This window comes from Castor canadensis, chromosome 6 (assembly GCF_047511655.1).
Source record: "Castor canadensis chromosome 6, mCasCan1.hap1v2, whole genome shotgun sequence".
Taxonomy (NCBI): Eukaryota; Metazoa; Chordata; class Mammalia; order Rodentia; family Castoridae; genus Castor; species Castor canadensis.
Window position 1 is genome coordinate 36517905 of NC_133391.1, and position 25215 is coordinate 36543119.

The following is a 25215-nucleotide window of genomic DNA, read 5'->3' on the forward strand; positions in this document are numbered from 1 at the left end:
TCAACGGCTGAATGTCACTCAACCAGTTGAGCAAAGGCCGTGAGCTGCCCACTCCCTATAGAAGCTTACCTGTGAGAGACAGAGAGACTATGGTCCTGGAATGCCATCATTCCCTATACTGTGTATCCACACCAGCCTTTTTTACTGCTGGAGTACACAGAACTTTGAATCTCAGGTGCGGGCCTCTGCATTTACTCCCCAGGACCTGGGCAGCTCTTCCACCAGAACTCCTCACAGCTGGCTGGTCCCACAGGTCACCTCATGAGAAAGGCCTTTCCTGACCACCCCAATGCTGCCTCCACCTACCATCCTGCCATTTTGATTTCTTCACAGCACCTACAGCTGAATCTTCTTATTGTGTATTCCCTTCTCTAACTAGAATGTAAGTCTTGAGACAAGGGACATTATCCTGTGCCTGCAACAGTGCTTCCTTGATAGCACAGTCTCTCTCTCTCTCTCTCTCTGCTCTCTCTCTCACCCCCCCTTTCCTCCCCCCTCCCCTTTCACTAGGTAGGTACTCTACCACTTGAGCCATGTCCTTATAAATATGATAGCTAAATATTTCACTGTCTGGATAATTTACTGAAACATTTCTCTTTTATACGTCTTTTTTTATTCTACCATAGTCAAGGACATCTATCTCCAAATATAATTTTTTTTTTTGGTGGTACTGGGGTTTGAATTCAGGGCCTCACACTTGTTAGGCAGCTGCTCTGCCACTTGAGTCACTCCACCAGCCCTGTTTTGTGTTGGATACTTTCAAGATAAGGTCTCATGAACCATTTGCCTGGGTTGGCTTTGGAACATGATCCTCCTGATTTCTGCCTCCTGAGTGGGTAGGATTAGAGATGTAAGCTACCAGAGCCCAGCTAGATTTCATTTTTTTCCTTCCCTCAGAATAGATTCCCATCTTGATATAGTTATTAACACAACTCCTGATAAGACCAGGCAGAGCCAGATGAAAACATTTAGACCCTAAAAATTCTTCCCTCATAATAATACATACCATGTTTTCCTTTATAGTGGTAACACTAATGTAAAACTTGAAACATTCATTTCTTTTGCAAACCAGACACTGTAAACACAGTGGCATTGTCCATCTTCTCCATAGTACCTAATGCTCAAGAATACTGGAAAGATGGATGGATATGCAATGTACCCAGTAAGGATTTGGAAGACAGAGAAGAGAAAAACTGTTGGACACCAATCCTCCAAACACCAACCCACCTCCCGCTACCCCTCCTTCATGACCATCAGTAGGAACTCATACCCACATCAGTTCCATTTATTCTTCATACAAATATCTTACAGTTTTATTTTTAAATCATATACACATATTCATACAAAGAAAAATAAATTTCAGGATGGAACTTTAGGACCATGGTAGTTTAAAAAAAAAAAATCTCTGTGATCATTAGCTACTGAAGACAAGGCAAGAGGCTTAGCAGTCATTTCTGGGAGCGAGTGTGTTTCCCCATGCAGAGGACAGTGGAAAAGAATCCAGTTGCTCCCTTGGCTTCCTTCAATCTTCACCATGTGTTGGTAACACAGGGGAAAGGGATTTCTCAACACTCTCCCCTAGAAACATTTCAAGAAGTACAGCAAAGGCTTAAGGTAACACTGAACCCCCTCTTTGCTAGGAATTTGGCAAAATTGCAATTTCTGAACAACTTGCTATAAGAATTAGGTCAATTGCCCCTCACAAATCTGAGAGGAAGAGGGCCTACTGCACACACCACACCCCTCTGTCCATCCAGCAAAGGCCCCAGGACAGAGTTTTTGATCTAGCCCCTCCAGGTTCATTCCACAAATGAGTTCCCTCCTATCCCATGCCCAAACTCCCTGGATGCCCTTGCAGAACCCACCACAGTGGCACTACATTCCTGCCTCAGTGTTACACTCAAAGGGAATCAGAGCTCACTGCCAAGAGCAGTCCAAGAGTGACAGAACTACAAGCACCCCTACCAAACTCAGCTCTGCAGAGCCAAATCAACATTTCAATCAAACAGGCCAACTGCTAACACATCCATAGGAGAAAGAGCCTTCGTTAGAGATGCTCAGGAGAACCTCCTACACACAACTGTCCAATGAAGCTGGACTAATCAATTCCCAGTAAAAGTGGGGGAAAGGACAGACATTACAGATGTGGTAGACCCTATCAGAAATGGTAGCTGATGACAACAGTTACCCCATACCATTGGGTCTACCTAAAAAGCAGCACCAAGAAAGGGCATGATGAGCAGAGAGATCTGTAGTTGATGTACAGCCCTTGAATTACCAAGGGACACAGGCAACAGCTCATTCCCTACAATTATGTAGGACTAGAACACAGAATATCCACTCCTAGATCAAGGCAGCGCCTTAGAAGCCATACCGCTTGTGGTCATCAGCCCAACCCCTTGGCAGACCCGTTGGGAGAGAGGGAGTCACCCCCAAAGCAGGGACCTCTCCAGGCAGACACTCACAGGGCAGCCCATCCCATTGTCACTGGGGCAGGCCAAACATAGCTAGAAGAGCAGACAGATCCCGAGCATCAGCAGCCCCATAAGCATCACTCTGCCCTAACATAGACAATGCCAAACGCAGAGTACTCCAGATGTTCTCTGACATGGCGCCCCCCTCCCCCCGGGGGCCCCGGCTCTTCCTCTGCATGTTCAGGGCCTCCAGAAAGTGTTCCACAGCCTCCCTGTTGGAAGAGGAAGAATGAGAGCTGGTGAGAAGCACAACAATAAGGAGAGGCAGGTCAGCTGGAACGAGGAAGGAGGTGGTGGTGGGGAGGGGATTTGCCAGATGACAGGATCAGAGGATTAGGAGCTAGGACCAAAGGCAAGGAAAAAAGTTCATTCACTCACAACACAACAGACACTCACCGGTGAGCACCAAGGTTGATGCAGCTGATGCCCAGGTTATAGCGAGACCGGATATAGCCAGGCTGCAGCTCAAGGGCCCTACGGTACGCAGCCACTGCTTCTTCACTCTGGTTCCCATTGGCCAGGGTGGCCCCCAGCTTATTCCACAGCAAATAGTCCTGGGGTATAGATGGAAAAGGACTGCGAACATGAACTAGGCCCAGGTCAACCTCTGCTCGTTCCTCCCTCAGCTTCACTACTCTCTGTGGCTATTGTGTGTTACTAATCCATTCTATTCTCCTCTACAGCAACTGGTGTGACCACAACATAACCCCTCTCACCCCATGAAATTTGCCTATTTCGAGACGACCTTGTACTCCCAAGCCCTCCTAAGGCAGTCAGTGCCTTAACAATGGGACAAAGTATCCCATACACAAGTAATTCTTCCACAAGGTAGGGTCACGTCCCATTTCCATTCCTTCCCTGAGGCTCACATTGGGACGAACACTGAGGGCAGCAGTGAAACAGTCCACGGCCTTGTCATACTCCCCACTCAGGTTGAAGAGGACTCCCAGGCCACACTGCACATCAGGGTCAATGGATGTGGGGTCCAGGCGTACAGCTTCCAGGAAAAGCTCTTTCACTTCAAGAAACAGAGAGCTAGGTAAAGAGGAAAAAGCACACAAAAAGTAGGTAGATGAATGTATCTATATTCCTTCCCCCAAAATAAAAAAAGCCAAATCATATCCCCAAGATTCGTATCAGTCATCTCCCCACCGCCACCCCTGACACAAATTCCCATTTAGAAACATTTTTTTCTATTTCATCCCAGCGCTCCACTGCAGAATACAGACCTTCAAGTTAACTGTGTTTCCCACTCTACTCTTAGGCTCTGGGTCTCAAACTATCCAACTTCCAAAATCAAAGTCATGCTCCTACTACTTAAGTTAACATTCCTCATCTCAGGAACTCCTTATACTCACTCAGACAACAGAGATCCCAGGATTCGCTTGCTGGGGCCCAGTCCTGCCCCACCAGCCCCTTCTTCACCAGGTGCCACCAGATGGGCATAAGCTGGTGAGTAGCGCAGCCAGTCTCGCAGGGTTTCACAGGCCTGTCGCTGCAGGGACTCATTGGTAAAGCTCACAGCTAGCGCCATCAGTGCTGTCCGGTTATCTGGCTTTAGCTCCAGGCACCTGTTTGGACAAGGAGGAGCACAACTGGTATCTGCAACGATGCAGCACCCATCAGCACCAGGACCCAAGCCAAGCTTTGAAGTTCAATCATGATGGCCTCACTTCTCCCACCCTCCCAGAGTAAGACAGAGAAGAATCCTTGCATGTGACTTAGGAACAAAGTTTCAGATCCAAGAAGGGGAAAGTTTTAGCAGCCAAGGAACCACCAGGATCCCACAAATAAAATCAAAAGCTGATCAAGGAATAGAACAAGTTCTCAACTCACTTCAAACCTCATAGTCTCATCATGAGAAGACACATCCGTTATAAAAGACGAGGATCTGGTTCTGGACCCGTCAGGCTAAAGGCTATGTGCAGAGCCCTAGATCCACCAGCCCTCACCTCTCAGAACACTCACCTCCGCAGCGCACTGATGGCCAATAGCTCTTGCTCATTCTCAGCCTGGGTCGTGCCCAAATACTGCCAAGCCTAGAGGGAAGGCCACAGATTCCATCATCCCGTGGTCACCTTCCATCCTCTGTCCTCTGGCTTCCCCCACTCACCATCTCACGCCACCCCAGCCCAGACCACAACTCAGGCCCTATTCCCTCTGCAACAGAGGAAGCAATCAAAATGAGCCACTTACTTCCATGTGCTTAGGATCCTGCTGCACAGCCGCCTCAAAAAGCAGCACAGCATTTGGCAGGTCCCCCTCCTGAAGTCGCTGCAGGCCTTCTTCAAAAGGCTGAGGATGATCACGCAGAGGATTCTCCTCCTCAAACTGGTATCCCTACAAAGAAGGGAAACAAGTGGGAAGCTATCTAAGAGGGAGCTATCAGTCAGAGCAGCAGGGACAGAAGGACAACAGCAAAGAGAGAGGTGGAGAAGTTGAAGACTTTCCATGCGGATATCTGAATTAAATGAGGGCAAATTCTCCACATTTTAAAGGCTATCTACACCTAAGTAGAATCATTCAATATCAGACTCAAGCTGCCATTTCCTGTTTCCAATAACTGGAAGGTTAGGTGGGTCAACAAACTCTGATCCATGCTGGAAGTGAACTTATTTTAGGAAGTCTTCATAGGCCTGCATCTCCATACCTTTGATAGTTCTTACTATCCTTTAAGGAAATACAGTCTAAAGTCAGAGGTCCTGCCATTCAAAATGCAATTCTTACCCAGCACACAGGGTCATTGTGTGCACTCACTGAATAACACTTGAAAATGTCAATTTATTCCCTAGTTTCACCCTCAATGATTATGAATATTAATCTGTATCTAAATCATAGGTGAAAGCTGGGTCTCCAAATCTGGATGGCAAAGTGTATTTCTATAAGACACTGCTCTCTGCTAGCTGAGGATTTCTCATTTGAGTAGACAGTTATATGCTACTTACAAAACTGAATCAATTGGCATTTTATGTTAAGTAGGGAGGTAAGAAAGTAAGATGGAAATCTAGTAAGCTGTCTGACTTGAGACAAGCAAATAAAATACACTTTCTGGAGAAGTAAATCGTTACCATCTAGGCCTTGATATTTATCTTCCTAAGGTCTCATCACTGTTGACCCAAAATACATTTTCAAAATTTAAATACTGGCATGGAGGGAAAGAAAGTGCTCTGAAGGAACCCTTAACAACACACAGCATACACAGTAAGCTTGGCATCACTGTCGTATCCTAAAAGGTCAAACCAAGTCATCATGTCTGATTCACTTTCTGCTTTGTTCTAAAACCTCACAAGACCACCCTACAGAAACAAGCTAACTACCAAGAGCCAATCCCATCATAGAAACTTCTGTTTTTGGTAATAGTATATAGCATTTGCTTGAGCTATAGGTTTAAGTTGACTCTGAAAATCTACAGGCTATCAATAAAAAAACAGTAACACAAACAGACCTATGAATTTATTGACAATGAAGAGTCATATATACATTTGTAAAGTATTATCAAAATATAATTCATTTTAACTAAAAGCCAGATAGAACTTGAATAGTTCTGTATTAGTGAATAATAAAATATAACTTTTTGTGGAACAGTAATGCAAGTGCTTCTAATCTTAATGTTGCAATAGCTCAAGGTATCAATGACATGAAACATGCTTCACAATCTAAAAACCTAACTATATTTCTTGTTTGTCTTGATATGAATCAGGCTAGCCCTAAACTCGCAATCCTCCTGCCTCAGCCTCCAAAGTGCGAGGATCCCAACTCTTTAATTATATTTTTAAGCTTTTAATTTAAAAATGTATTCTGAGGGCTGGATGCATGGCACAAGTGGTAGAGCACCTGCCTAACAGGCACAAGGCCCTAAATTCAAACCCCATACTGGAAAAAAAAAAGAAAAAATGATAAAGATGTATTCTGCCCAGCATGTCACAAATATGGGAGTAATAAAAACCAAGAGGAAATGTTGCTCCTACGAAATTAGTACTATCTACAGTTATCAAAAGCATGAAAATTTTTGTTTAAAATATGTAATTCGCAACTATAAGTTAATGGGGCCCATGCAACTTATCAAATTGTTAACACAGAATAATAAAACTATTACCCATAAATATGTCTTCTTTCTGTTCTTCCTTATCAGAATTTTATAGAAGGAACTCATATTTTGGCAAAATATAGGGCAAGGTCCCAAGAAGTAAACTCTCCTTTATTATATCACACAGGACAACTCTCAGAAAAACCAGGGGATCAGAGTATAACAATAAGCACAATCAAACTTTTCCTAGTTACTAAGCTTTCATTGGCCCTCAAACCCTAACCTTTTGAAAATTATCTTGAACTTCATTCTTCCCTGTCTTTGCCTAGCTCTCTTATTATGTCAAGACCTATTATCTCTACCATCTTGCTTTGCATGGCAGGCGCTGGTTCTAGCACCAGAACTTTTCCCCAACCACATCTGAAATGAGAAAAAGGTATTTCTCAGTTTCTGTTTTTTAAAACCGAACAATTCTTTCTCTCACCACCTCATACTTCAACTAAGGAGCTCAATTATTTGCCACATTTCCTAAATACCCTATAACCCACTAGCAGATTTGTTCCTTATAGTGAGACCTGTGAAGAAACCTAAGTCAAGAGCACAAGCTATCTGCAAAATTCAATCATCTTTTACCATTACTAAAATAATTCTTTGAAACCCTCAATTGGAGTAAGTGGTTGGTTCCTACAGGAAGATGAGAATGTAAATTAAGGACTAGAGATACAGCTCAGTAAAAGAACCCTTCTTAGCAAGCACAAGTCCCTGAGTTTGATCCCCAGAACCGTGGGCGTAGGAGGGACAGGGACTGAACTTGTGAGCAAATACACATTAAAGTGTAGAGTCAGAGGGATAGTCTATCAACCACAGCTCCCTACCAAAGCAGTTAGCATCCAACCTCCAAAGCAGAACTACTTCACCTGTGCTTTTTTTTTCTGGTCTAAATGACAGTTTATTTAAAACAAAGGTGACAAAGCATAGGAAGAAGGAAGAACAACAATTCTAACATAAAAGCACATAGGAAGCATCTCAAATTAAAAACAAAAAGCAGAAGAAGGCAGTGAAGGAAGCAATATCTCACACATACACAAACTGCTGATTCACCTGTGCTCTTGACACATTATGTACAAACCTTCTCATGAGAATTATGTCCCCATATCATCACTATTTGACAAGAGTAATCTTATCAACCTTTTTATCTCAATGAAGTGTACATTTTACTGAAGGAGAGCAGGGGCAAAGGTATGATTCAGATTTCTTTTCACAGAAGGGGGCTCAGAAAATAATCCAAATTCAATACTTTTAAAGGAAGAAGGATAAAAGAAGGAAATTCTGAAACCTGGAAAACAGGGGTTCCTACCTTATCATAAGAGGAAGATGTGAGGTCATCGTAGTCAGAAAGCCAGGGGTGAGCCTCAGCATCCCGTTTTGCCATCTCCTCCAACTCTGCCTGCAACTTGTCCCAGAAATCGACATCAGACTGTAAGGAAGGGAAGGCAGATAGAGAAAGGAGATGCTTCTACAACAGATGGAGCAGCACTAGTCACAATAGCCAAGTTAGGGAATCAGCCTAGGTGCCCATCACCAGATGAACAGATAAATAAAATGTATACCACATGTAACAATGAAGTTTTGCTCAGCCATAAAGAAGAACAAAATTACATCATTTGCAGGAAAATAGATGGAACCAGAGATCATCATGTTAAGCAAAATAAGCCAGACTCAGAAAGACAAATTCTTCTCTCATATGCTAAATCCAATTTAAAAAAAAAAAGGACTTGAGCATAAATGGGGAACTATTTGTGCAGAGGTGAGATCAGCGGGAGGGGGCAAGGAGGGAGGTGAGAATATGATTGAAGTACATTATATGTAGTACATATGAAAAGGTCATAATGAAACCCATAAAAGAAAATTATAACAAAGTTAAAAGTGGGGGGATGAATTAAGAAAGAATAACTGAGAGGGTAAATATGGTCAAAGTATATTATATGCATGTATGGAAACACTACAATGAAGCTCCTCACTTGTACAATAAATACGCACACAAAAAAAAAAACCACTCTACACAGAAAACAAAAAGCAAAGAAAACGGAGAAGCTTCATGACCACCCTCAGCCTTCAGTTCCATTGCAATGCATTCCCTGGATGCTAATTCTTAAATTCAGTATGTTCAGGAACCATCTGAAGGGCTTTTGTAAACTGCAGGTTCCAGGACCCTACCCTCAGATTCTGATGCAGTGATCTAAAGAGATGTCTGGGAATCTATTTTTGAAAAGCACCCACCCTATGCCTGTACAATTCTGAACAGATGATCCAAGCACACCATGAAACACCATATTCATCACCTTTGATATTAATATACCCACTCTCTCCATGGGAACCCTTAATTTTGGGTTGCCCACTCCTATACTATATGCTCTCACCTCTATAGCTGACTTGGCTCGTTCAAACTCCATATCCAGGGCAGATGTGTTGTTTACTGGTCTCGTGAACTGATCAACCCAGGCATCTGATGTGTCCTGTGACAAAGAAGGAAGGTCAGTACCACTTTTACCAACTCTCTTCCTACTAACATAGACTAAATCCCACTAAATACCACCAACCTGGACATTCTGAGAACATTCTGAGAATCCTTCCCACCCCTCAGGACCTGCATGATACCAAGACAAGCTAGCAATAAAATCCCTTCCCCATCTGGGGCCACCAAATACTAAATCCAAGGCCTGGACACCAGCTGGCTCTCAAGTGGGACTGGGAGGTGACAATGTCCTACCTGCTGCTGTATAAACTCTGCTGCCCACTGTTCTGCCTGAGCTCGGCCCGACCCTGCAACGGACTCCAGGGACACCTGCCCCTCGCCAATCTGCCGCACGAATTTCAGGAACTGGGGCACAGAGACACACATAGGCACCTTGGGAGAGGACCTTCAGGTGTGCACTCTCAACCACGCCCAGGAGGACCCTGCGCTCACCCCTCCCCCTGACCACTTCTGGCTGCAGTCAAGATATGCTAAAGGCCCTGAAAAAAGCAGAGAGCAAAAACAAAGGGATTTCTGCCTTTAAAGATATGAAAAAACACCAGAAAAGAGAATGGGTTAGCAGGCAAGGAAATGAGGAAAAGAATATTGGAAGGAAAAAGCAAGATCCTAAGTCTCTGTTCTCCAAAGGGGAAGGAATAGACTCAGGATCTCATCTCCTTCCTTAAAGTAAAGTGGGGTAAAGAAAGCAAGACTCTTGCCTTTCAAGAATAGAGCAACTGGGGGATGTGACTCACCTCAGAGTTAGCCAACTTGGGGTCATCCACCTTGGCCACAAAGTCACTGGCCGTGTGCTGCAGATCCTCCTCAGGATGATATTCATCGTACCTGAACAGGTAAGGAAAACTAATTTTATAACCCACTCAGCCACCACCCTCCCCATGCTGTCCCCCAACCCCATCTCTTCGCAAGTATGGATACTATAGTGGGGGAGGGAGGAACCACAAGATAATGCTTTTCCACTCTGGTTGAGGAGCTACAAAATCCAGTTTAAGTTAAAGAAGGTATCTGGGCAGGAGTGGGAAAGTGCTAGCTATGTCCTTCTACTTCTCCCTTCCCCAAACACAGCTGTGCAGAAGGAAGGAATAGACAGTAGTAGGTTCAAAGGAGGACATAAGAAAGTCATGAACTCCCGGTGGAATAGTTAGGATTCTTGCCTATAAGTGAAATACAAATTCACAGGTGTAACAACGCAAGAGGACACGTTAATGAATAAGGTAGAAAAGAGGGAGTGCAAGCAGGTGAGAATGTGGATGGAGGAGGGAGATTGGAGAGGCTGGAGAAACTGTCCAGTAACATGCTCCTTCCACAGTGATCCACAAAGAGGACACTGGGACTCACCAGCGATCAGAGGTGGCTGTTCCCTCTGGCTCTCCCAGCCACAGCTTCTCCTCAGATTGTTCCAGATATTCTTCAGCCCAGCGGGCAGGGGACACTGACAAGGGGTCTACAAGAAGCAGAGTTGGGAAACTCAGCCAGGCTTCAATGTGGGAAAAGGGAAAGTAAAACAGACTCAACTAATCCTCTTAACCAAGCCAAAGCCAAAAAAAACCCTATTGACTCCTCAGAGAACCGGTCAAAAGAAAACACTACTAATTCTTCAACATCCTCTTCAATAGCTAACCCATTACCTCAGAGCCTGGCATGGAAGTTTATGGAAAAGTAGGAACAGGAGACCAAATAAGGAAGTTCAGAAAAAGTATTAAGAACCTAACTTAGCAGGCATAGTGGCATACACCTATAATCTCAACCTCTCATCCCAGCACGTGGGAGCTGAGGCAGGAAGATTTTGAGGTTGAGGCCTGACTGGTGTACATAGTGAGACCCCGTCTCAAAAAAAAAAAAAAGTCCTTTTTTTTTTTTGCAGTACTAGTTTTTGAACTCTGGGCCTCATACTTGCTAGACAGGGGCTCTACCACTTGAGCCATTCTACCAGACCTTTTTGTGTAGAGTATTTTCAAGATAGGATTTCAAAAACTGAAATCCTAGAGCTGGCTTCCAATCTTATTCCTCCTGCTCTCTGCCTCTGGAGTAGCTAAGATACAGGTATGAGCCATCAGTGCCTGGTCAAATTCTTTTTCTTTAAGTACACACAGCCCAGTAAGAAATATCAAGTACCAGGAACCTGGCCTTCTCCACAGATACTGCAGGGACCAGTAAGAGCTAAAGAATAGAATAGTTCCTTTACCTTGGCCCATTCTCCTTATATTCAGAATCATGCCATCCCCACAAGGATCTGCTCTTCCTACTGGATGTTTGTGGGTTTTCTTCCATTTTTTTTTTAATGGAAATGTAATATATAAAGATACAAGTATAGAGCATGTGCTAAACTTGAGCTACTATCCAGAAGTCTCAAATGCTTGCAGCTACCTCACACAGGCTGTTCTGACTTGTTTTTGAGGGGGAGGGGAGGTTTCTTTGAGAGAGGGTCTTGCTGTATAGCCCAGACTGGCTTAAAGTTGGATGTTCCTGCCTCAGCCTCCCAAGTGCTGCCATCACAGGATATACCACCAGCCTGGCCTTTTGTGACTTTTGATTCACTTCAAGACACCATGTTTTTCAGTCTAATTCTAAAATTATCTTAGAAGCTCTAGAGACAAAGGGCACTGTGCAACATCAGAATAAACATTATCAAGGCAACAAACTGAATGAGGGTGCTGAGCTATTTATCAACCTCCAGGACTTTGTCCTTCCATCCTGGAGCAAGAAAAAAAGCTATGAGACAGATCTTCCACTCTGCACCCACATCTTTGCAAGCCAGATACTGACACCGTCACCCAGTCTTAAAGTTTCCAGTTTGAAGATCAGACCGTCACCACTTTTAAGCCTGCAAGGGCATAACTATCCCCTCAGTTTTGCACAGCAAACTTCCCATTCCACTTTATCTGAGACTTTGTTGGAATAATTTCAATAAAGTGATCTCAAAATCTGAGAAAACAAGGTCAAAATCCGAAAAAACAAAGGATCAAGGGTCTCACAACACATACACCTAACTACAAATAAATAATATATAACCAACATAATAAAAAATATGGCTGATAATTGGTTTTGGACATGGACCCTATCTTTTCATTTCAAGGACTCTCAAAAACTATATCCAGTTCTTTTGCCCTAACTAGACTATTGACTCAAGTGCAGAGACCAAAAAAGACAAGCCTAATACCTAAACAGACTATATAACAACTCCCAGTTCCTTAGCCCCATTCTGCTGAAAACTAGTCCCTCCTCCTTATTCTCCAGTCCTTCTTTACTCTCTAGTGTCTTACAAAAGCATATTCTGGCCACAAGTGCTCCTCAAGTTCACAGGACATTGTCCTCTCAATGACAAGCAGCAACAGAAAACATTTAAGCACCTGAACTTCACAGCAGACACAAAGACACGTTTTAAAAAAAAAAAAAAAATCCCAGAGATAAGAAAAGTCAATCTGAAATTGCTCTAATTTAGGGCTGGGATGTAGTTCAGTGGTAGAGCATTTGCCTAGCATTGTATGAGGCTTTGGGTTCCATCCCCAATACAACAAGAAAAAAGTTGCCATTATTTGGCATTTGGTCATATTTGTTAGCCACAAGACCAGCATTTTCTAGCACCAGGAACCTGTTCCCAAAAAGAATCAAATAAAATAACCAAACAAATAACACTTGGCCTTCACAATCATTTTTGAGAAATTCAGATCCATTTGGACATGTCTGAAACTCAGTCAACTAAGGCCATGGATGGGAAGGGCCTTCCTAAATCACTACATGCGTAGAGTTAGAACCACAGCCTACAGGTCCAATTCATAATGCTCACCTCGTATGTCTCATTGTGCATTCACTCTGTCTAAACACGTCGACTCCAAACTCAGAAACCCAGAACTTCCTACCCTTATAAATGAAAGTTTCTGTGGAAAAGAATGTAGGTTCTAGAATCAGCCTATAGTCACCCATATTCAAATCCCAACTCTACCCCTTACTCATTGTGTGTCTTCAGACAAGTTACTGAACCTTTGAGTTTCCATTTCCATATCTATAAAACAGATAACAGATACCTCATGGGGTTTCTTGTGAAGACCAAAGCACACAGCAACACACAGCTATTACCTTTACTATTTGCTTTCAGAAAAACCATACAAGAAGTAGAAACCACCACAATGAGACTGTTATGCATTTTATTCCATAGCCTCTCCCTCCTCCACTCAAAGCAGATTTGTTGCCAATCATCTTCTGCTACTGCTATCCATAGCTTTTCTTATGAAAGTGCAGGTTTCTTTCTCACAATTACACCCATGAACCTACGTACCATGCCAACTGATGCTGTCTAAATTCAAAAGACCTGAGAGATGTGTTCTATCTCCAGCAAGCACAAGATGCAAAATTATTTGGCCAAAAGATTTAGGATTGTGGGGGGAGGATTCCATCAGGAAATATGATAGACTAAAAACTGAGTTTTGGGACAAGACAGAATAATTTGCACCTAGTTTGTGGTAGTACTGCACAAATCTACACATCTGGTAAAGTTGCATGAAACTTTTCAGACACATGCACTAACAAGGGCATGCAAAACTGGTAAACTCTAATAAACTCTGTGGAGTGTCCCAAAGGTAATTCTCTATTTTGATAACTGTATGTTATACAAAATGTTACTACGCGGGAAATTGGGTGAAGGGTACACGGAACTTCCCTGTACTTGTTTTTTAGTTTTGTTTGGTATTTTTTTTGGGGGGGGGGGATAGTACTGAGGTTTGAACTCAGGGTCTTACCTTCGCTAGATAAGCACTCTAACACTTGCACCATACTTGCAGCCATTTTTTTTAGTCTCACACTTTTTTGCCTGGGGCCAGCCTCAGACATGATACTACCTCTGCCCCTTGCTAGATGAGATTACAAGAGTGTCTCACTAGGGTTTCACTAATTATTGCCTGGGGTTGCCACAAACCACAATCCTCTCATCTCTACCTCCCACATAGCTAGGATTACAGGCATGCACCACCAGCATGGCCCCAATACTTGTCTAAGTCTGTCTTATTTAGCTTAACCTGATTATCTCCAATTCCATCCATTTTCATGCAAATGACATAATTTCATTCTTCTTTATGGCTGTTTAATACTCCATTGTGTATATATACCACATAAAATAATTTATGTGGTAAATTAACTTTCTCTTGTCTCAAAATCTACTTATCCATAAAGCAATGGTTAACCTATATCAGTAATAGAATAATATCAGCCACAAATGCTATGAGAAAGGTAACAAAAATGAATTACTTAGAAAATCAACTTCCTTTAGTTTTTTTCTCCCAGATCTCAACTCATTCAATCATTACCATTCATTCACTTACTACATGCAAAGCAATGTAGTATTGCAGCAACACACTTATGAAGGCTGATTTCAAATAGCTCAGTTTCACTCAGTCCCTATGTCCCTGCCTCTGTGCAGCAGGCACAGGTCCAAAAGAATGTACAAGATAGAAGAAATTTCCAGAGGATGCAACAAGTTAGACAGGTCCAACGTGTTTTTCTAAAGCTGATTTTCACTTACACATTAAGATTTCACTGGCTGCAAGCATTTATCTAATTGTAACAAAATTCTCATCCATCTCAACCCTCATCAGAGCAATGACTTTTTTCTAAGTTATTGAAAATGACTGCATGTCCACACGTTGCAACAGAAATCTCTCTGAGCTAAGAAACAGCACTTAACTCTCAGGTTTGTATGAAACCTGAAAGTATCTGTCTGGCAGAGGGTTCATACTATAGCTCAGATTTTGACTCAGGAAATTCCACAGGGAAGATTCTCAATTTTAGAGTAATAGTTATTAAAATTATGGAGCCACTGGGCATGGTGAAATGCATCTGTAATCCCAGCTACTCAGGAGGCAGAGATCAGGAGGATAGGAAGTTAGAGGCCAGCCCAGGCAAAATGTTTTTTGAGATCCCATCTCAACCAACAAGGGCATGTTGACAGGGAAAGTTAGCATGCCTCTGTTATCCAACCTATTTGGGACGCATAAGTACACCAGCCCTGGGCAAAAATAACTAATTAACTAGAGCAAAAAAAAAAAAAAAGTGGCTCAAGTAGTAGTGTCTCCCTAGCAAGCATGAGGCCTTAAGTTCAAACCCCAGTACCACCCCGCCCCCCCACCAAAAAAAGCATGGCACCTAGAGACAAATATGCATGAGTTTGAACATCATTTATTACACGATTTTTTTATATTTTATAAATGTAGGGGCTTAGGATATAGCTCAGAGGTAGAGCGTGTGCTTAACATGCATGATTCCCTGGGTTTAATCTCCAACACCAAAGAAGAAGGATTAATAATAATAATAATGTGAAAAACACCTGTCATATGAAAGGCAAATCAGTTTAAGAATATGAAGTATCTGACCATTAATCTTCATTGCCCACTTCATTGGATTGGGAAGCGCCTAGGAGGTTAGCAAAGCACACCTCTGGGTGTGTCTGGGAGTGTGTTTCCAGAGAGGATTACTCAAGATAGGAAGGCACACCCTGAATGTGGGCTGCACCATCCAATAAGCTGGGGGCCCAGACAGAAAAAAATGGGAGAAAAAGAAAGGCAGCTAGCACAGACATTCATGACAGAATCAACACATCCAAGGACTATGGACTGAAACCTCTGAAACCATGGGCCAAAACAAGGCCCTTCTCCTTCAAATTGTTTATGCCAGGTATTTTGTCACAGCAACAAAACGTCTGACTGACAGAAAGTGCTCAGCATTATTAATGAAAACAAAAGCACTATTTATTCCACCTTAACTTCAGCTTGTGGTTGGAAAGGGGAATCTTGCTAAAACAGACCAATAGCTTCTATTAAAGGTGCATTTTAGTTATTAGGTTTGGAGGTTTCCCCCTTTGTAGACGCCCTAACTTCAGGAGAATAAAAATGGTGGGAGGAGAAACCAATCAGGCTCCATTAATCAATTCAGAAAAATTCAGGAATTATAATATTGTGACCTCCTGGAGTCTAGAATCTTTGTAACTTTCTCCATTTGTATCTCCTGTTATTCTTGATTTCTTAAGGTGGAAAAAGGCAAACAATGCTTCTCTTTGTGAGCTATCAGGAAGAGGAAGGCTGAAGATACTGCCCTTCTCCCGTAATCCTAAACAGACAGGCTTAAGGGGAGAAGATGCAGTGAGCAAAGTATGCACCCAAAGAGAGAAAATTAGGCTGAGACCCTGAATTCTGCAGCCAAGCAAGGCCGGGCAGGATAGATAATAGCTGAGCCTACAGGATCTGGAATCATTCAAACCCTGAGTCAAATCCCAACTTTATCACTCACAAAGCTGTCTCACCTTGAGCAAATTGCTTTACCTCTAAACCTATTTTGTGTTGTTTTGGGGTGACTTTTGGTTTTGATTTGGTTTTTTTGGTTTTGTTTTGGAGACAGCGTCTTGTTGTATGGTCTAGGTTTATCTCAAACTCACCATCCTCCCACACCACACCCAGCTTAAACCTCAGTTTTCTTATCAAGAAAGTAGAACTAAAAACAGTAACTAGAATTTAGGGTACTTAAGGGGATTAAATAGGTAATGCTTTCAGAGCACATAATGCAAAGCCTATAGCACAATAAGTAAACCGCATACAGTCAACCCTCAGTGTCCATGAGGAAGTGAGTCCTGCAGACACCAAAATCTGCAGATGCTCAATCCCTTATACGACACAGCATTTGTATATAACCTGTCCACATTCTTCCACGTAGTTTAAATCATCTCTTCGTTACTTATAATATCCAACACAGTGCAAATACTACAGAAATAGTGCTTGTATTACATTGTTTAGGGAATAATGACAAGAAAAAAGTCTGGAGCTGATGGAGTGGCTCAAGTGGTAGAGCACCTACTTAGCAAGCCCTGAGTTCAGTACTGCAAAAAAAAAAAAAAGAAGAAGAAAAGAAAAAAGTCTGCATATGTTCAACAGGGACACAATTTTTTTCCAAATACTTTCAATCTGCAGTTTGGTGAATCGACAGATGAGGAACCCACAGAGGCCTACTGAACTTCAGGGCCTTTGAACTTCACAATAACACTTTCTAAAGCCCCAATTCTGTCCAAGATGAATTAATGCCAGAATCCCAGGTACTTGGTAAATATTTCTCTCTTCCTGGGCAACACACCATCCATCCAATCTCTGGCTCCTCTCTACTGAACTACAGCAATAAAGTTCCAGATAACAAAGAGGAGGGCCTAACATTCTACCCAAAGTCTCTTATTCTATCCAAAATCTCTTATTCAGTTCAAAGCCGGTCCTATGTCAAATATGCATTTAATTCCTACTATCACCTAAGAGAAGTCAGGTCCACAGTCATTCAAAAATGAGGCAAGAAGTCAGAAAAATCATAGCAGTAAAAATCACCTTATATCCTAAGAAAAATGAGGAAAACAGTATGGAACGTTAATTGCCCCATAAGAACCATTGTAGAGTTTCCCATGACAAGCCTCACCTGTAACTTCAGCGATGAATTCTTGGGACCAGTCAGTCTCATTATAATCCTGAGTTACATCCACAGCATCTCCAGCTGCAAGAAACTCCTGGGCCCAATTCTCAGACAAGGCTAAGTCTGCCACACCAGGGGCTTATAAAAGAGACAGAGAAAGAGGACTAAAAAAACAAAAGTAAATATTTTCCGTTCCACCATGCCTAAGGAACTCTGAGTGCACTTGAAAACACTGTCCCCCTGCATCTCAGCATCCAAATATGGAACTCCTTTGCCCAGCCTGAACAGAAATAGTGCTCTCCCCCTCACCAGTCCCTGGACCCACCTCTTTGGGGAGCCTGGCGGAAGTTTGACTGTTCAATTTCCTGCATCTCAGCCAGGAGATCATCCATCTTGAAGGTCTGAGGGGCACGGGATACAAGTGGTGCATTCTGGTCCTGCAGGAATTCGGCCACCAACTGTCACAAGAGAGATGGTGAAACTCTTGGAGTCAGAAGGCCCCAGCAAGAGACAGGGCCCACTGGATGGGGATACTGATGTCAGATGAAAGAGACACAGAAACTGGAGACACATAAAGAAAGAGAAACTTTCAAAGATTTGTAAACACAAAGAATACAAAAAAAAATAAAATACTAGCAGACAAATCTCTTTGGTCTGGAACATCCAAAGACTGAAATATGGTTGAACTAAGTTTAAAGGTTTAAAACAAATAATAATGAACAAGAGAAAAATGAGACAAAAACATCTGGTATATTTACCTCATCTTCAGAAGCTACTCCCAAAGGCTTGGAGACCTAAGACAGAAAAGAGCAGGCAATATGGTACAGTGATGAAGGCCACAAATACACAACTCATACATAGCACAAACTCTAGCTCTACCATTTATATGATCCTTAGGCAAGTCACAAACCTTCCCTAAGCCTCAGTTTCTTCATCTATGAAATGGGTGCCTTCATCTACACAAAGACACACAGTATTTAGAATAATGTTGTTAAGTGGTAACTGCTATTACTTGCAACACAATAAAGTGTAGTCATCCTAAAACGTACAAACGGATCCTCCATCCTAGCTGGCCACTAGGCTTTCACTTCATGAACACTCACCGCCTCGGAAGTTGGGGCTCCTGGGGGCCAGGGGCCGGGCCTCAATCCCTCCTGTCGAAGGGCCTTGTCCTGGGTGAAGTGGCCCGCCAGCTTCATGAGCGGGTTGGCACCCCCGCATTCGGCCTCCACCAGCTCCCGCATTGCCATGGTGACCACCAGTTCTCTGATGGACAGAAGATTGGAACTGAGGTCCGGAAGACAGACCCCTCCCCAACCCTCAACTCAGAAGGTATCTGCAGCAGGTGGCAGATGTCTGTGCCACAGGGGCCAGGCTGCCCGCCACTGGCTGCCTCCTCTTTTGCTGTGGCCCCCACCTCTGCCAGGAATCTGAAGAGAGCCGCCCCCCTCAAAGCCTCGGCTTTCAGAGTGGGTCTCTCCAGCAGCTTTCACGTCTGAGGAGCAGGGTCCCCACAAAGGGGCCTGGACCCCAGGGGAATACAGGAGACGCTTCATCAACGGGACATTGGCTGGACGAGGGGAACTGGGAAAGCCGGGTGACCGTACACCTGGTGCCCGGCACCCCGCTTAGTCGGGTAAGCACGGTGGTGGGGGGACCACCGCTTCCCTAAAACCACCTGAGCCCCTCCCCCGCTCGGCCCGCTCCGGGTCCACTCCTCCCGCGCTCCGGACCACCCCGTCACCGCCGCCCAGCCTGCCATTCCAGCCCCGCCCCCGAACCCGTGAGGCCACCACAGGGGCGGGGAGACCCCGGCCGCGTCCTCGCGCCCCGTCAGGGTCCTGCGCTCACCGCCGCGCGCCGCGCCGCAAAACCCGCCGGGGCACCTGGTGCGGGCTGGGGGAGGGGAGAAAAGGGGGCGGGGACCCAGGGGGCGGGGCTCGGGCTTAAAGGGGCCGTGACCGCCTCGCTGCGGCCCAGGCCCTGCGGAAGCTGTCTAAAGGGGCGGAGCCTAAACACTGCGACGGCGTGCAGGGAGGACCCAGGAGCCTTAAAGGGGCAGAAGGCCTTAAAGGGGACGTTTTGGAGAATCGTCTCTGGTACCTCTCAAAAGGGGCCTTAGGACGGTAGGACTTGTTCAATAGAAAGCTCAAAGAAGAATGGAGCTAGGAGGATCTCGGGCTTTGGAGAAAGCTGACGATGCAAAATTTTGGGCTCGGTTCGTCCTTGGCTTCTCTCTGGGGTTGCATTGTGACCTGGGTCAGTGTTTCCTCCACTAAATCCCCTTCTGACTGATCTTCCCAGGTAAGAGAAACAGCATAACACGAGGGAATTCCGAGGGAATTTGTGGCCTTTTCCAGCATCCTAGGCCCGCCCTCCACCCAATTTGCCACTGTGTGGCAGCATCACGGTCTCCATGGAGACCAAGGCCTGCCCCCAGTTCCTCTGCCACCTCTGCGTAATGAGGAAAATAACGCTGGATGATGACAAATTCCGGAGACTAAAATAGGGTCCTATGCATCCTGAGACCTCGAACTGGTAACGTGCAGGGAAGGTGAGTGACCGTGAGTCACTGCTCTCCCCTCCTGCCTGCTTTTGCCACCAGTCAAGGTCATGATGGCCTTATTCCCACCGCTCCAGGCAAAGCAAGAGGCAAGAAATACTTTTAAACATGGAACATGAGCCTAAGCCTGAAGCTCCACCATCTGCCAGAGAATTGGCTCGGGTGTCAAACCTCAAGGTCGCTGGGAAGCCACTCTGCTATCTCACCTGGGTCCAAGACAAAGGAGCCCTGGTGTCGTGAGAAGGGCAGAAGGGGTTCAAAGTTGCTGATCGATGGGCTAGGATAGGATCCTGGCATAAAGGCAGAACCATCCCAGCCCAGAGTGCGGAAGAGGAGGCAGACAGACGGCAGGTGGCGCCCTGGGGCAGGCTTGTTTTCTTACGGTGCGACAGATTTCAAAGGTGGATAATCCCTGGGGACCACAGGGACTTGGCTGTGTAATTTATCCGTGAGAAGGCTGAAGCTGCTTTCACCTCAGGAGAACAATGGTATGGCAGGGCAGAGCAGAAGATTGTGCAGCATTTCTACTTTTCTTTAACCTTCTCACAATCTTTCAGAGGCCCTGATCGCACTGCCCCACTTCTGGAAATCACAAATCCCAGCCCCTGAGCGCCCACTGTTCCCAGCCTGCCATCATAAGGAAAATACCTAGTATCTATAAACTAAACCACAAAGAGGAGGAAGGAATGCTGTCTGGACAGTGCGTACTTTAAAAAGGAGGATTCCTGGAGAAACCAATGTTTAACTGAAAGAAACTGATGTGGTAGAATTTCAGAATATTGAGGCAACCACAGAGCATTTCCCAGTATTACTCAAACCACACCACACAACACAACCTTCTGTTCTGCTAGGAGTTTAGCAACTGATCAACAGTAATTTACGATGTGTCTAGCTGTTGGGAGAATGGTAATAATAACATGTTTATGAAATGCTTATTAAAACCCAGGTGTTACAGTGTACACTTTATTAGCACTTTCAGTCTTCATGATCTTCATAATACCCCTTCGAAATAGGTATTACCAACACCATTTTACAAATAAGACATCAAGGAGGTAAAAGTTCAATCCAAGCACAACAGCAGATACCTACCCATTATGCAACACTACCTCTCAGTCTTGGACAAGTGTTGGTTATAGACCCTAGGGAGCTTTGATTGAGACCAAAGAACCTGGCTCACAGTCCCAGAGGTGCTGCAAAAAGACTAAAAGAGCTACTTGGATATTTAATACTTAGTTTATTGGAGTTCTAGATTTGAAATCCTAGATTTTGTTAATCCAGGTTTAAATTCTTATTCTATCCCTAAAATTTTAATAAAATAATTTGACTTATTCGTTAATATTTGATTAAAATTCAAGTTTAAAAGTTTAATTTCCTCCAGTTTTTAGACACTGACATTCACTATGGGCAAGGCATCGCTTTAAGTGCTTTTCAAATGTTGATTTATGTAGTCCTTATAATAACTATTAATAACAACTCTTAGTAATCCCATTTTACAGATGAAGAAATTGACACAGACACAGAGACTAGGGTACTATTAATGAATATAATTTACTGATGAATATGTTAATACCTATTAATATATTTGTGGATATATTAATTTATTTATGAATACATTAATGACTAGAAAAGCTGGGATTTGAACTGAGGCCAGCATCATTAAGCTAACAGTGAATACATTTGGCTTTTCGCTCCATGCATTCTGTAGTACTCTGCTGTGCTGTTTTGTTTTGTTTTGTTTTGTTTTTTTCTGCCGTGCTGTTGTATCATGACAGTAGCCATGGAATGAGCATGGCTGCGTTCCAGTAAAACTTTTCATGGGCACTGAAACTGGAATTTTATATAATTTTCACATCCCAAATGGTCTTTTAAACATTTGAAAATGTCAAAACCATTCTTAGCTTGTAGACTGCTGGAAAAAAAAAAAAAAAAAACAGGCAGCAGGCCATGGTTTGCTGACTTCTGACCTAGCTAGTCTGGCTCCAGAGTCCATGCTCTTGAACACTAAGCTGTACTTTCCCTTTTTGGGGAAATAAAAGTTAAATTTTTTAATATGTTTAAACTGTGACATTTAATATACATATTCTAAAGCATTTTAAGTACCTCTGGGGGAAAACAACGCTAAGAGGCAAAATCTTTCTAAACTCTTATTCAACCAGTAAATCTGATAAATCAAACTTATAAATGTTTATCAAATTCTTTTAGTACTCCTGAAGTCATAAATTTTTACTTCCCAAATTGAAGGTTGATCTTTCAGATTTTTTTTTTTCAGTACTTAGGCTTGAGGCTTGAACTCAGGGCCTTCACCTTGAGCCACTCCACCACACCTGTTTTTGTAATGGATGTTTTCGAGATAGGGACTGACAAATTATTTGCTGAGGCTGGCTTCAAATGGCTTCAAACCTAGATTCTCCTAATCTCTGCCTCCTAAGTAGCTAGGATTACAGGCGTGAGCTACCAAGTCCAGTTACTTAGCACTCAAAAAAGACCAATGACTTGAGGACAAGTTGTTGAGGCAAGGAAAAAGATTTGAAAACCCAGCAAACCAAAAAAGATGGGAAGCCAGGCACTGGTGGCTCACGCCTGTAATCCTAGCTAGTCAGGAGGCAGAGATCAGGAGGATCACAGTTCAAAGCCAGCCTGGGCAAAAAGTTTGTGAGAACCTTTCTCAAAAAAAAAAAAAAAATCACATAAATGGGCTGGTGGAGTGGCTCAAGGTGTAGATCCTGAGTTCAAATCCCAATACTGCAAAAGAAGAAGAAGGGACACTTTCACCAACAAAGACAATCTAGATGGCTCAGGTATGTGCAATGGCTTTATAGGGAGGAGAAAGAGGAGTAGAATGAAATGGGCAATTAAAGAAAGAACTGATGACTGGAGACTCACTGGTTCTGCTCTAGTGACATGGAACAGGTTGTTGTCTTAATTATTCTTACCTTGGCATCTTTACCCTTGAAGGAGAGAAGAAAGATTAGGTAATTTTAGGTCAAATCACCCTTGTATTATAGTCCCAGATTAAAGCATTGCTTAAATGATTAATAAGTCTATATACAGGGTTAAGCAGAAATCTGACCCAAAGGTTAATGCAGCAAAGGAGACATACAATATGAAAGCAGAGAGGCCAAGCTTTTTTCATCCTGTCTTAACTACCTAGGACATCTACAGACCCAAGTCAAAAGTCAGTGCTTTCAGCTTTTGCTTTTGCAGCCTTCAAATCCTTGAAGAGTAACCTAGACAATACCCTAAGGTCCTGTAAGTGGCCTGTCTCCTTATGAAGCAGTGGCTGGGGGCACCTGCAAGGACAAATAGAAGTGTAGGTGATGTCACCACTACACTGGGAACCAGTGAGATAGCCAAGATTGACCCCAAGACCATGCAGGACCTCACCTCAGTGACAGAGACATTTCTACAGCAGATGCAAGATAAATTTCAGACCATGTACGGCCAAATCATTGGGAGAATGGATGATAGGAGCAGTGGCATTAATGAGCTGGAGAACATCAGTGACCTCAAGATCCAAGCTGGGGTGGAAGAACTGGAAGGTGAAAACAAAATACCTCCATGCAAAAGAGTTAAAGTTTGCTGATAACTTACACTGAAGTCTGGAACACCACTTTTCCAAGCCAAGAGAAAACTGAGTGACTTTTTACACCTAACTACCATGTGTAGAAAGGTTGTATGTTCCAGAGTGTGTACTCTCACCACATCCTATAAAGTTAGTTTATAGAGTAATTTCCCCCAGTTTCTCAAACATGGAACATAATGAAAGAAGAAAGAATGCAGTAAGCAAAAACATGGATAAATATAATAGGCTTGAGGGGTTTTTTTTAATATACTTGATAATTGAAGCAAAACTGTAACCATTGTTTTTTGGAACAAACTTTGGCTAAATGCATGAAACTTGAATTTGAATCACAATTCTCCAACTAGTTAGTGATATTCACCATCTATGAGTTGCAGTAACTTCAGCCTCACACCCACCTCATTTTCTCATCTACAACCTGGGGATAGAGTTCAAACAGATTTCTAAAAGTCTTCATCTTTAATATCTATAATGTTGGACTGTGAATGTTGTGTTGTGGGTAGCATCAGATGCCCTAAATAAAAGCCAGTCTCATTGTCTGTTTTAATTCAATAATTCAGCAAGTGTGTGTGTTAAACACCTCTTGAGCCCAAGTCTTTATACTAATTCCTAATTCCTTGTTATTTACAATGGTACTCAGCATTTACCCTGATTTTACATTATCTGTAAATCCCTCCCTGGGTTTATTCTTAGTAATCCTTCAACTACCACCACCACATACATGTTTCCTGCCCGTAAAAGAGCCTTCTAACACAGGCTGCCCCTACCCAACTTCCCAGTGTGGCCTCCTGTGAGACCATGACTACATCCATTGATTCTAAAAAGTTTTACTTCAAGACAATGAGAAGACAGACTTGGAGAAAGTATATGCAAAACTCATAATGTAGCCTGACACCTATAGCTCATCCCTGTAATCCTAGCTACTAAGGAGGCAGAGATCATGAGAATTTTGGTTCGAAGCCAGCCTAGGCAAATAGTTCGTGAGACCCTATTTTGAATAACTCCACTGACTAAACCCATCACAAAAAAGGGCTGGTAGAGTGACTCTAGGTTTAGGACAGAAAGATGTTCTCCCTCTTTCTCCCAGCAGAACAGGCCACTCCAGAAATCAACTTCCCAAGCAATCAATGGCTTTTCAACCTGTCCTCCAAATATGGGGAGTTATACCTGATCTCAGTATATCCCAAGGTCTGTTGATGCTGGGCTTCCTGATTTCCCAGCTATTGCTATAAATGATTAGCATCCAAACTGCCTGTCAATGACTTGACCCACAGGGCAACTCAGACCTAGCTCATAAAAGTCAGGGAACCAAATGGCAGCAAAACAGCAGGAGTAGCTCCAGGAATAAACAGCAGAAGTGACCCTGGGAATGTAAAGGGAACAGATGGCAAAAGTACCTTTGTCTTAAATAAAAGAGAGGAAGCATCCTTAAAAGCAAACATCTAAGGAGATGTGAGAAGCAGGCTTCCCACCCAGATAATAAAGTACAGTGGTCTTCTCTCCTAGCTAAGGGAGGTAGAGAAACATCTTTAAAGACAAACATCTAAAGAGATTAGAAAAACAGACCCCTAAAGGAAAGTTAACACAGTAAACTTTCCCAAGATA

At 43.3% G+C, this 25215-nt stretch overlaps 1 protein-coding gene across 8 annotated transcripts; it reads right to left on the reverse strand.

Moving 5' to 3' along the window:
- Positions 1-1279: 1279 nt before the first annotated feature.
- Pex5 (peroxisomal biogenesis factor 5) lies at positions 1280-19396 on the reverse strand. 8 transcript variants are annotated; one of them, XM_074076148.1, is made up of 16 exons: positions 19319-19396; positions 18571-18733; positions 18226-18261; positions 17793-17925; positions 17474-17605; positions 10376-10481; positions 9772-9862; positions 9272-9409; positions 8922-9017; positions 7859-7978; positions 4671-4814; positions 4443-4513; positions 3833-4045; positions 3344-3509; positions 2871-3028; positions 1280-2686 (listed from the first exon to the last, which is right to left on the reverse strand). In XM_074076148.1, exons 2-16 carry the CDS (start codon positions 18715-18717, stop codon positions 2485-2487), a joined length of 1953 nt encoding a protein of 650 aa, XP_073932249.1. In that variant the 5' UTR covers positions 18718-18733; positions 19319-19396; the 3' UTR covers positions 1280-2484. The 8 variants fall into 8 exon arrangements, with proteins under 8 accessions (XP_073932249.1, XP_073932254.1, XP_073932252.1 ...); XM_074076153.1 differs by having other exon boundaries at positions 7859-7954; positions 9272-9382; positions 19249-19354; XM_074076151.1 differs by having other exon boundaries at positions 9272-9382; positions 19249-19354.
- Between the last annotated feature and the right edge of the window lie 5819 nt (positions 19397-25215).

What these genes read in the sequence shown, in the direction of transcription:
- Pex5 (XM_074076148.1), bottom strand. Translation starts at nt 18,717, where the DNA reads ATGGCAATGCGGGAGCTGGTGGAGGCCGAATGCGGGGGTGCCAACCCG. An exon ending in GAGTAGCTTCTGAAGATGAG is followed by an intron (nt 17,926 to 18,225) that starts GTAAATATACCA and finishes CTCTTGTGACAG; the next exon opens with TTGGTGGCCGAATTCCTGCA. An exon ending in ACAGCCACCTCTGATCGCTG is followed by an intron (nt 9,863 to 10,375) that starts GTGAGTCCCAGT and finishes TTACCTGTTCAG; the next exon opens with GTACGATGAATATCATCCTG.